General features: G+C 43.7%; 1 protein-coding gene across 1 annotated transcript in view; it reads right to left on the bottom strand.

Annotated features, from left to right (window-relative positions):
* LOC118082645 (uncharacterized) overlaps nucleotides 1–12177 on the bottom strand; it is a 53263-nt gene that overhangs the window by 2778 nt on the left and 38308 nt on the right. The window contains exons 18-22 of the mRNA XM_088665461.1: nucleotides 5965–6063; nucleotides 5383–5487; nucleotides 3370–3457; nucleotides 1542–1690; nucleotides 659–753 (exon numbers count right to left, since the gene is read on the bottom strand). Of these exons, the coding sequence (XP_088521587.1) occupies nucleotides 659–753; nucleotides 1542–1690; nucleotides 3370–3457; nucleotides 5383–5487; nucleotides 5965–6063 (536 nt within the window). The remainder of the gene's footprint in view (nucleotides 1–658; nucleotides 754–1541; nucleotides 1691–3369; nucleotides 3458–5382; nucleotides 5488–5964; nucleotides 6064–12177) is intronic.

Raw genomic sequence — 12177 nt, 5'->3', positions numbered from 1 at the left:
AAATATGTAAATGAATAAATAAGAACATTCTTTTCTGAGGCACTGTGGCTCACGTAATGTTGAATATGCTGCTGGTGTGTATTGGTGGATGACGGAAGCCATAGGCACTAGGAGAGGAGGGCTGCAAGGAGTGGGGGCACTGCCTTTTGTGCCTTTCCACAATATTAAAGCAAGGTTAAACCATAGCTAAGGGACGTAGGTGGCACTGTGGTCTAAACCACAGAGCCTAGGGCTTGCCAATCAGAAGGTTGGTGGTTCGAATCCCTGCCATGGGGTGAGCTCCCATTGCTCGGTCTCAGCTCCTGCCCACCTAGCAGTTTGAAAGCACATCAAAGTGCAAGTAGATAAATAACGGTAGGTACCGCTCCGGCGGGAAGGTAAACAGCATTTCCATGTGCTGCTCTGGTTCGCCAAAAGCGGCTTGGTCATGCTGGCCACATGACCTGGAAGCTGTCTGCGGACAAACACCGGCTCCCTCGACCAGTAAAGCAAGATGAGCACCACAACTCCAGAGTCGTCCGCGACTGGACTTAACGGTCAGGGGTCCCTTTACCTAAACCATAGCTAAAATTTATGTTTCAAATGTGTTGTTAAATCCCTTGAAGACGTTGTGTAACAAACAGCTAACAAGCTCAATAAATAATTAAATAGTACATACGCAGGACAGTACTGGCAAACGTAGAGGTATTTCAGGGGATTATGAGGGCAGTGGGCAGCATAACAACCAATTTTGTAAGACCTGTACCAAACCACCTGTAGATATAAAAACATCCACACAAGAAAATACATTAGAATCTAGCTGTTTTCATAATGAGCCAGAAAAACATGCATTTAACATCAGCATTAAAAATAAAAAATAAACAACCCCTGGATTTCATCACTTTGTGTTGTTTTATTAGGAGCACCTTGAAAAGGGGGTATGATACTAAAGAAGAGGAAGAAGAAGAGTCTGGATTTGATATCCCGCTTTATCACTACCCAAAGGAGTCTCAAAGCGGCTAACATTCTCCTTTCCCTTCCTCCCCCACAACAAACACTCTGTGAGGTGGGTGGGCTAAGAGACTTCAAAGAAGTGTGACTAGCCCAAGGTCACCCAGCAGCTGCATGTGGAGGAGTGGAGACATGAACCCGGTTCCCCAGATTACAAGTCTACCGCTCTTAACCACTACACCACACTGTCTCTAAAGAAATAAACAATTTCCAAGTAACAATTCCAATAATTTTCTTCCTATGGGAGATGCAGCTCAGAAATGCATACACCTGTGAATGTGAATGGTATCGTGGGGGGTCTGAAGAAACCACAGAAACAAAGGCACAGCAGAGATAAAGAGAATCCACTATCTGAACTTCCTATGTGAAAAATATGAAAAAACTACTGTACTGGGTGACACGCGAGGAACACAACCACCCTTTCTCGGTTTCCTTTCTTCCTTTTGTGATGTCCCAGGCAGCAGCAAGCCAAGATGTGAGTGGGCTATCAGCCATGGTTTTAGTAGCTGAACCATGCACTTGACAAAGATACAAAACATTGTTTGAGTTACCTGAGTGTAATGGTCAGTTACGGCCCCTGGACGGACTGCTCCAACACCATACTTGAAATCTTCCACCTCGTCGTACCAGGCTTGAATCACGTCATCCCATGAAGTAGCGTCAGATGATAAAAATATATTTTCACCGCATGAAAAGCCATCTAGAAGTGGAGACGGTAAGCATTAACAAAACTCATGATTCCTGATCTAGGAAATTCTGTAAACAAGAACATGCTGCAACAGGTAAAAGCTTGTTTATTCCAAGCAGAATTTGTTCACCCGCAAAGGAGAGATTTTATGTATGTGACCCATTTGAGCCAGTGCTTGAACAACACAGAATCTTTGCTTATTTGGGAATGATAAATCTTATAACTACTTTGATACTCTGATTTGGGATACCTTTTGATGTTCCATGTTTCTTGCTTAGCATTTAGGAGTTACCTATATCTAATTAAACTGGGAAGCAGCTGTTCAGTTTTAAACTCTGGGGTGAAAGGGGGGATATAAAATATGAACACTAAGGGGGGTGATTGTTGTATAATTGCTCAGGCATTTGTCTTTATTTTAAATGTTTGTTACACAAGAATATCTTTATTTCAACCAATATTATAATCCCTGTTTAGAGACAGAAGTCTTGGTTTCAGTAGGGTATATTCTTAGCTAGAAGCATTTCAGTTTAAACCATTGTGACAGGTAGAAAAAAACAGGACTCCACGTCGGTGGCACAATGTTATATCGCACAGACCAGGGGTCAGCAAACTTTTTCAGCAGGGGGCCGTTCCACTGTCCTTCAGACCTTGTGGGGCCGGATTATATTTTTTTTTAAAAGAATGAATGAATTCCTATGCCCCACAAATAACCCAGAGATGCATTTTAAATAAAAGAACAAATGTAAAAACATGCTGATTCCCAGACCGTCCGCGGGCCGGAGTTAGAAGGCTATTGGGCGCATCCGGCCCCCGGGCCTTAGTTTGGGAACCCCTGGCACAGACAGTGCATATAAATCACTTTTTCTTTACCAGTCTAGCTGAGTCTCAGATGTGGGCATAATTTGTGCTTTACATTTGATATGGAAAACCGAGTTGCAACGAAAGGTAGAGGAAGAAAGAAGAGTCTGCATTTTGGTACAAGCAATAAATAATGAAGAATTAATTTTAATGAGTAAACTTATTCAAAGGTGTTACCAGAAAGAAACATTTGTCAGTTACTTTTAGTAAATGTTAAACGAGCTTCCTTTTTCATGTGGTTCTGATTCTTTGGTGACTATCCATAGGCTCACTAGATCAAATTAAAATATCCTGAATTTAGAACCTGTTGGCATACAAGACATTAAATATTTCCATGTTTCATACAGCCAAAAAAGGCTAATCTCAGCTGTGCTGTATAAATTGCTCAATAGATGGCATCTTTTGATGAATCTTTTAATACCTTCAGAAAGTGGAAGCTGAAAGGTCTTGCTTTAAGATGTTGTCATCTCTGAATTGTTAGTGACGGCAAAAGATTTATTGTTTTAGTGATTAGCTACATCCTTCCAGGATCCGGAATGGACATGTATGAACTGCTGTGTGATGCTTTAAAAATTATATGCATCAAAGGTGGATTCAGCATGTACAGAGGCAAAGGTATGCTGATTTCTGAGTTTGGATGTTAGAAAGAACTGGAACATTCCTCTCTATTATTCCCTTTCTGTGGCATTCCTCCAGTGTGTTTTTTTAAAATATTATGCTCAGACTGACAACTGCAAGGTTGTTGAAGGAGTAAGTGAATGCTGATTGAATGGGGATTATATTATAGATGTCTCTAAAATATTTCTACAGTGCTTACTGAAAGCTCTACTTGCCAGCAATTCTTTGGTCTTGTGGGCTGTGGCCAAAATGACATTTCTTTGCCCAGCGTTCGGCATTCGCTCTCGCAGCAGGACTCCATTCCTAAATGAAAAAAGACGTACCAAAGGTGAGAATGGAGGCATACTGTAAAAACGGAGAAGATAATATATGTCTGATTGCTTGTCACCGTTCAGCTTTCTTCAAAACTTTGATGTGTTTGTCCATGTGTGCATGCATGTTCCCTTTTAATGATAGTTATTTTGTGGCTTGAATATATGAAGGAAAAACAGAACTGTGCAGTCCTTTCCCATCACTCTTTCATTCTTGGGAGCCAATCCCAACCCAAGACTTGCCCAAGATATTTTTGGCACCTTAGGCAAACCACAAAATGGTGCTCCCCACCAGGAAAGAAGGGGGGGGAATGAGGTTCTACATCAGAAAAAATGGGGGGGGGGAGAGAAATAAAGATCAACACTGGGAACAAGCGGGGAGTGAAGAACTACATCGGGAACAAGAGAGGGAATCAAATCAGCCTTACCCGGTGATCAAAGGCTCTCATGGGGGGAAAGGGGCCATCTCTGAATCATGCCAGGTGGGTGCAGAGCCCAGGAGGCCCCAGAGAGCAGCCCCCGCCATTTCCTCCCTAGAAGTGGGAAGAGATGAGCAGTCCCTCCTATTTGCTGAGGGGCCACTGTGGAAGTGGCATAGGGAGTACCAAGCAGGTGGCAAACCTGTCCTCCAAGAAAGGTACCACTGTGGGCAGTAGTGACAGGCAGCATGTTCCTTAGAGTCAGAATTGCTGCTCCTGTGGATTCTGCTGCCTGAGGGAGTTGCCTCATGGGAGAGCCAGTTCTGCCCCAATCCCAACCCCAATCCCTGGATGATCTTAACCATGGTTTAGCATCAACTCTGCCTGACTCCTGTCTGCCCTGCTTAACGGCAGTAACCATCATTCAAACCCTGATTAAGAGACTGATGCGGGTGGTGCTGTGGTCTAAACCACTGAGCCTCTTGGGCTTGCCGATCAGAAGGTCGGTGGTTCGAATCCCCGCGACGGGGTGAGCTCCCGTTGCTCGGTCCCAGCTCCTGCCAACCTAGCAGTTTGAAAGTACGTCAAAGTGCAAGTAGATAAATAGGTACCACTCCGGCAGGAAGGTAAATGGCATTTCTGTGCACTCTGGTTTCCATCACGGCGTCCCGTTGAGACAGAAGTGGTTTAGTCATGCTGGCAACATGACCTGGAAAGCTGTCTGTGGACAAATGCCAGCTCCCTTGGCCTGAAAGCGAGATGAGTACCACACCCCATAGTCGCCTTTGACTGGACTTAACTGTCCGGGGTCCTTTACCTAAGAGACTGAGTTAGGCACTCTCAGCTACTACTAAGTTACCACTGAGGTAAGTCCATATTCATAGCCCACTACATGGACAAGTGGAGGAAGGGAAAGCATACATGGTGTTTTTTCTCCTGAGTGGACAAGAATATGTAGGAAGTTAAAGCAAGCAGGAGGGGTGGATTCTATCTATCCAAGGGAACACAAAGCGCAGAGGTGAGAAGCGGCATCAATAGACTCTGAGCCTGCACTATTATTATTAATGATTACTGCAACTCATTAAGCTGAACCTTGCTTACTTAAAACGAATCAGCATGACTTCCTAGAGCTGACTCTAATATCACAAGCTAAGAACCCCCAGTCAGCCAACTGAGGAGGCACAAGGGGTAGCCTGTTGCAGAGTCTGGTTCCCTGTTTGCATTGTATTTCTGATGAAATCATACTGATTAGTTCTAAATTCGCACTATACCTATGGATTAGCATATGCAAATATTATGCAAATCTGTGCCTGCTTGTCCTTTTTAATTTAAAAATTGATGTTTAAATGGTATTCCCTTTTGAAATGTACATCTGCCTGTCAGTCTCATCCTTGAAGTGATCAAGAACAAAAGTTTTCTGCCTGCAAGAAAGTGTAGTAAACATGCAAAGCACTTGCAATGCACCTGGAACTATGAATTTCACCTCTTTCTATCTTACCATCTTCAGCATGTTGCTTGCGGTTGGCTTCACTCCTCTCCGCAGGGCATTGTGCTTGTCAAGAATTTGCTTTTGCTCAGCTGGTCCAACCTCTAGTGCATGTGCCTAAAGTGAGAGAATGAGTAAAATTCCTCTTGCATTTATTCATAATATATTACACCAATATAATTTTAGCACTGTTTCCGTAAGAATCATGGCCATGGTGAAAACATGCCATAAATCAAATCTGACATAAACAAAATCTCAGTTGTAAGCTGTTGTAAACTGTTGGGCAATGTCGTGACATTAACCTCTCTCTGACGTACCGTACTCTGGATAAATTCACAGTTATTGAAATCAACAATAGGCTTGCTATTACTTTCTCCATTAAGTATGATTTATTCTGTTCACTGATGAAGCAGTGAAGCGCATTTTGGCTAATTAAAGAGAACATTCAGGTTGACCAAGCTCCAATCTTGTATTTGAAAACAATCCAGCTAACTTTAGTAACTTTTCATTTCCCACTGGCTGAGATAGGAGAGAGTTAAGCAACTCTCAGTATTGCTACACTACACAACGTAAAAAAAACAAAAAACACCTTACTCTTGAAGCAGGCTGTTGCAGCAGAGCAGCAAGGCTCAACACAAGGAGCACGATCATCTCTGAAAACAAAATAACATTGGAGATATTATCTTGGAGTTTCTGTTTAGATAAAGAGCGTACTTATTGAAACATGGTGCCACTCTTCTGAGTAGTAGTTTAAATTTCAAAATGCTCATGTGGCTCCATGTGAGAAAAAAGATTTGTGCCTCCTAGAACAGGGCAGGTGGCAGATCAGGACCCAATGCTTTCCACCCATGAGAAAGCATGGCAGTAAACTTTTGTAAAACATACATTAGATACATCCCAGCATTACAGCCAATGAAGGCAAAGGTAAGGCTCTTATCAGATGGCTTAAGTGCAGATTCTTCAGTAGGAATTTGATCAATAAGATGCATGCTCCCGAGCTATTATTTTCATACAATTTATCTTACTTCAGTCTCCTAGCAAACTTCATATAGGAGGTTATAGGATACAGCAGGCTATTGTATAGGTTAACCCCTCCCCCCAACCTTACCTTGTTATTTCAAGGAAGACTGGAACTACAGTACCTTCTTTGTAGCTTCAAAGAGGTTATGGAAATCAATGGATGACCGTATGCTTATATACCTCTCCTGTTTCCTGCTTTGCAGAATGACTCAGTGTCCAACCGTAAATTACACACCTCATTGACCAGTCAGAAGTTTGAATCTGTCATATGTGTTCTTAACAATGTTTTATTTCCTGAAAAATTCCAACCAGCATCTTATGATGGATTGATATATGTGTCTTTTATTTATCCTGTGGCATCATTTTATCAGTGGTAGATCTAAACACATCATGGACTTAATATGCATTGTAATGAGAGGAATTCACAAGCTATTGCTGCTACCAAATAGGTTTCTTCCTTCCTTCTTTCTGTGCACAGTGGCACCTCAGGTTACAGACGCTTCAGGTTACAGACTCCGCTAACCCAGAAATAGTACCTCGGGTTAAGAACTTTGCTTCAGGATGAGAACAGAAATTGTGCTCTGGCGGCGCAGCGGCAGTGGGAAGCCCCATTAGCTAAAGTGGTACCTCAGGTTAAGAACAGTTTCAGGTTAAGAACGGACCTTTAGAATGAATTAAGTTTTTAACCCAAGGTACCACTGTATGAAGTCTTCTTCTTCTTCTTCTTCTTCTTCTTCTTCTTCTTCTTCTTCTTCTTCTTCTTCTTCTTCTTCTTCTTCTTCGATCACTCGTAGCTGATTAAGATGGTCTTCCATAAACACGGTTATGGAACAATGGGTCCGTAAGTGACTGTGGAGGCCAATTCTGGATCCACATGTCCTTCTACCGTGGGGACATTGGTTTCCAGGCGGGAGTTGATCACGGTGTGGATTTGCCAAGCGTGCCTTCCTCTTAGCACGCTTCTCCCTTGCGTCCTGAGATTGAGTGTCTTCAAAGCCCATGACACCTTTGGTCAAGGCTGTTCTCCAACTGTATGAACTGTATGAAGCATTACTGCATGAAGTAATGCACTGGTGGTGCCATAATCTAGTAAACAAGGATTTAAGTGTTTTTAATCTTTTACTTCAGATGTTGAAGTGATAGGAAATCTTGTTTTGAAAGCTGGACTCATTCCCTCCCTCCCTGCCCCACTCATTTCTGATTCCAGCATCTATTGAGGCATTGATGCCACTCAGCTGGTATTCCTGGAGATGATGTTATCGCATACCAACGGCCATTTAAATCTTCAGTATTTGCTTATGTTCAATTAGCATCACAGTGGGGATATAATTTCTGCAAATCCTTCCTGTTGCACGTGCTCAGTTCTGGATTACCCAATAAGCAGACTAAAAATGTCCTTACGGAATCAGCAAAGCAGGGGCACCATAAAATAAATAATGAATGAGATGGTTTTGTTGTTGTTGAAAGAATTCAATATTTCATTTTTTTTAAAAAAAACACTGAAGTAGTAACTACAGGGAAAATCCTTGTTAGACTTCCTTACACTCCACACACTCTTCACCCATTTTTCTCTTCCTTTTTTATTACTTCCCCCCGCATAAACCACAGTGGTAATGTGACGAAATCAGATCCCCGTCATGTGTTGTAACAAAACTATGTCTTATTATTGATATAGTCCTCTGAATTATGGATATAATCTTATTGAGTATTTGAAAAGCCATACTGCTGAAGAAACAGAAAACCAAGTGCTACCTTATCTGTGCTGAGTTTGCAGAGGTCAGTTTCATGGTATTCTCTGTGGCTGCCCCTAAGCTGTGGATCTCCTTCTCCACATTCATGATACAGAATGCTGAAGACACACCCCTTCACCCCGACTTATTTTTATGGTTGTGACACAAACATGCCTAAAGTGGCTGGGAACAGAAGAGAAAAATTGTATTCTCATTACAAAGTTCAACGCTAATTCATTTCAAGACACAATATGACAATCCAATTGATTTGTTTTGATGATACAGGAAACCATTCATTTTCAAGTAATTGTAAATTAAACTTATAAAATTCTGAAATAGACTTTAAAAACAATCCACATGACACCACCAGTTGGCTAATACATATAAATCTGACTCTGGTTTTATAGATATGGACCTTGACCTTGAGCTTGTTTGGAGGTTCTAGCAGGGGAGCGCAGCTATCGTATACCCTTGACCGAAGAACGATACACTCCTTCTATCTGGGATGGTCGCCCTCTTCCACTGAGCGTGCAGCTTCGGGAGGGATGCACATGGAGCGGTGAGGAAGGGGACACCCGCCTAGCCAGCCAGATCAGCCGAATCAACCCTGGGGATCAATGGGGTGACAGATGTCACAGCCAGATTTATAGATATGAGTACAGCTGCCCACAAACCTGACCAGGCTGTGACAGGTGTGGAGGAGGTGTCTGAAGTTACCATACTCATTTCTCCTAAGACGGAGGGGACACACAGAGAGACACCTTGTTCCCCATATTGCTCTATCAAGTAATGTAAACAAGTCCAACTGTACAGTTAAACACACCCTTGTAAATCCCTCCGTGGCCTTTAAACATCTTTCTGTTCTTTTAAAAATCTGAAACATTAATCATTTTCTCTTCCTGATGCAGAAATACAGAGAGAAGGAAGCATTGAGGGGCTCGTTAACATTTCAGACTCCGCCAGCAGGTCACAGGGATCACACAGATACCGATTGTTGCCTCTCCTGACAGGAGCCAGCTATTGAGCCTCTTCCCATAAATGTGTCCTGGAGTTCCTGGATTGATAGTGCCAACTCTATGTCTCTTAGAAGAGAATTCCACAAGGTAGGAGGCTTAAAAAAATACATTCCACTGAGAAAAGTGAGAAATTTTATGGCTACTGTGGACTTGCCTGCCGAAGGCATATCAAAAGATACTGTATATTGCCTTATCCTGACTGAAAAGAAGCCCAGTACTGCAAGCAAACTATGAAAAAACAAGCCAATGGCAGTGCAATAGGAACAGCACTGAACCTCAAAGACAACTTTCTGATATCTATGCTGTAATTGAAGTTGAAGCTAATATGAAGAGGAGAGGTGAAGAAGCCCCAGGCAGATTTTCTTTTCTAAACTATATGCAATTATCTGATGAACAATATATTCTCACAATGATGCAATACGGAATAATGGAACACAGTGATTAATGATTCAGGATCATAAGAATTTACTTAGTAGGTTGGGCCTAGTTTGAAGTCAGGTGTGTTTGGGGCATTAAAGTGTGCCCAGCAAATGTGGTTTCTTCATGGCTCCTGCTCCAGGGGCTACCATAATCCATGGAGGTGGGTTGGCAGCTGCAGAAGCTGGGGTGAGTGGCAGGTGTGCTGGCCTCATCCAGATCACCATGGTGTATGAATGGCCTCTAGCAGCTGGGTGGGCACCCTGGCCAGCTCCCCCCACAACAGTGTGCTGTTGAGGCAGCAGGGTTCAGTGGTTGCAGGCCCTGTGAGGGTTTCTCCTGGGTTCCCTACATTCCCCTTCTCCTCCCTATATTGTGCAGCCCACCAGGGGGCAGTTTTCAGTCCTCCCTGCTCCATTCAGGGAATGCAAGGTGGCTTTTCTGTGGTGAAGGGGGGTAATTTTTTATCATACACACCCATTTTCTCTTTGGGGGCAGGTTACTGTTAATGTTTGGGGCTCCTGTCAACATTTTATAGCCTGACAGGCTAAGTTGCATAAATTATGATGGAAAGTAGATGCAGTGTGACTTTCCCATAGCCTCCAAAGTTCCCCTCCTGCCCATTTGTTCTTGAGGGTTCTTGTGTGCCCTGGTGATTTGCATGCTTCATACTCTCAGGGAAGAAGGCTTATCCCATTAGCTCCCTCCAAACACCTCTCAGTTGCTTTATTGGAGCTACAGCAATTCCCCTACCAGTCAGTTGTTATACACCTACACTTTACAGGTATGCATACAGGTGAAGGTCCTGTGTGAGTTCCTGGAGGCGGTTGGAGGATGGATGGCGGCTAACAGATAGAGGTTGAATCCTGACAAGACAGAAGTACTGTTTGTGGGGGACAGGAGGCGGGCAGGTGTGGAGGACTCCCTGGTCCTGAATGGGGAAACTGTGCCCCTGAAGGACCAGGTCCGCAGCCTGGGAGTCATTTTGAACTCACAGCTGTCCATGGAGGCACAGGTCAATTCTGTGTCCAGGGCAGCTGTCTATCAGCTCCATCTGGTATGCAGGCAAAGACCCTACCTGCCTGCAGACTGTCTCGCCAGAGTGGTACATGCTCTAGTTATCTCTCGCTTGGACTACTGCAATGCACTCTATGTGGGGCTACCTTTGAAGGTGACCCGGAAACTACAACTAATCCAGAATGCGGCAGCTAGACTGGTGACTGGGAGCGGCCGCCGAGACCACATAACACCGATCTTGAAAGATCTACATTGGCTCCCAGTACGTTTCTGAGCACAATTCAAAGTGTTGGTGCTGACCTTTAAAGCCCTAAATGGCCTCGGTCCAGTATACCTGAAGGAGCGTCTCCACCTCCATCATTCTGCCAGGACACTGAGGTCCAGCACCGAGGGCCTTCTGGCGGTACCCTCGTTGCGAGAAGCCAAGTTGCAGGGAACTAAGCAGAGGGCCTTCTCGGTGGTGGCGCCTGCCCTGTGGAATGCCCTCCCAACAGATGTCAAAGAGGAAAACAACTACCAGACTTTTAGAAGACATCTGAAGGCAGCCCTGTTTAGGGAGGCTTTTAATGTTTAATAGATTACTGTGTTTTATTTTTCTGTTGGAAGCCGCCCAGAGTGGCTGGGGAAACCCAGCCAGATGGGCGGGGTACAAATAATAATAATAATAATAATAATAATAATAATAATAATAATTACATGGTTACATGCACTACAAGTCATCCAATGGGGGCTGTGTGATGACAACCTTACACACTCCATTATACAGTTAGATTGTCCTCCTCTGGCCAGTGTCAGGCTAGCAGCAGGTACAATAAGTTTGTTTGATTTATTCTGCTGACCTGGGAGCCCCTTACCCTCTTGAGTCCCAAGTGGGTGCTCAACACCTGCTGCCATCGGATAAAATATCACCTTCATGTTTTGGCTTTCTAAATTTAGAGATGCTTGGATTATCTTTCAAGTCAGTGAGGTCATGGCTGAAGGCACTTCCCCATACAATGGTCCCTGTGGGGGTCACCCTATTTGATGTAAGTCTTAGGAACCCCTGCCTGGATTTATCACGCATCACTTCCGGTGGGCGAGCAAGAATTATTTAGATTGCCCCATGCCCAAGCCAAACCTCTTTCATCTGGATTCAATAAAGTTGTGGCCTGTTTTGACCCAAAACCCAGTCTTATTTGTCTCTTATTTATATGGTTTGGGGAGCACAAGAGTCAGGGCCCCCACCTGGCTCTGGCCCCTTCTCTCCCCAACACCTCTAAATATACTTGCTTTGGGATCTTTCCAGTTTGGAGTACCTGGCCCTCCAATATCTCACTCATGAAAGTAGGTTACCAGTTTTATGCTCCCACAAAGGAACCACATAAAATGAATGCCAGCTCTTGTTTTTGTACTGCTTCACTGGGCTACAGCATCACATCAGAGCCTTTTCTTTCTCATCTATTTGCCGGTTGCTGGGGAAAAGTTCAATATAAATGTGGGTCTGTGTGTGTATAAATACATAAATAATGTGATGTGAAGAAACTCATGGCAAAGCCAAGAAAGCAAACATTTCCTCATCCTCTGGACTTTGGTTGCTACGTTCCACTCCTGGTACACAAGCCAGTTTG

This window comes from Zootoca vivipara, chromosome 3 (assembly GCF_965207765.1).
Source record: "Zootoca vivipara chromosome 3, rZooViv2.hap1.1, whole genome shotgun sequence".
Taxonomy (NCBI): Eukaryota; Metazoa; Chordata; class Lepidosauria; order Squamata; family Lacertidae; genus Zootoca; species Zootoca vivipara.
The sequence above is the reverse complement of the archived record's forward strand: the minus strand, read 5'-3'. Positions and strand labels throughout refer to the sequence as shown.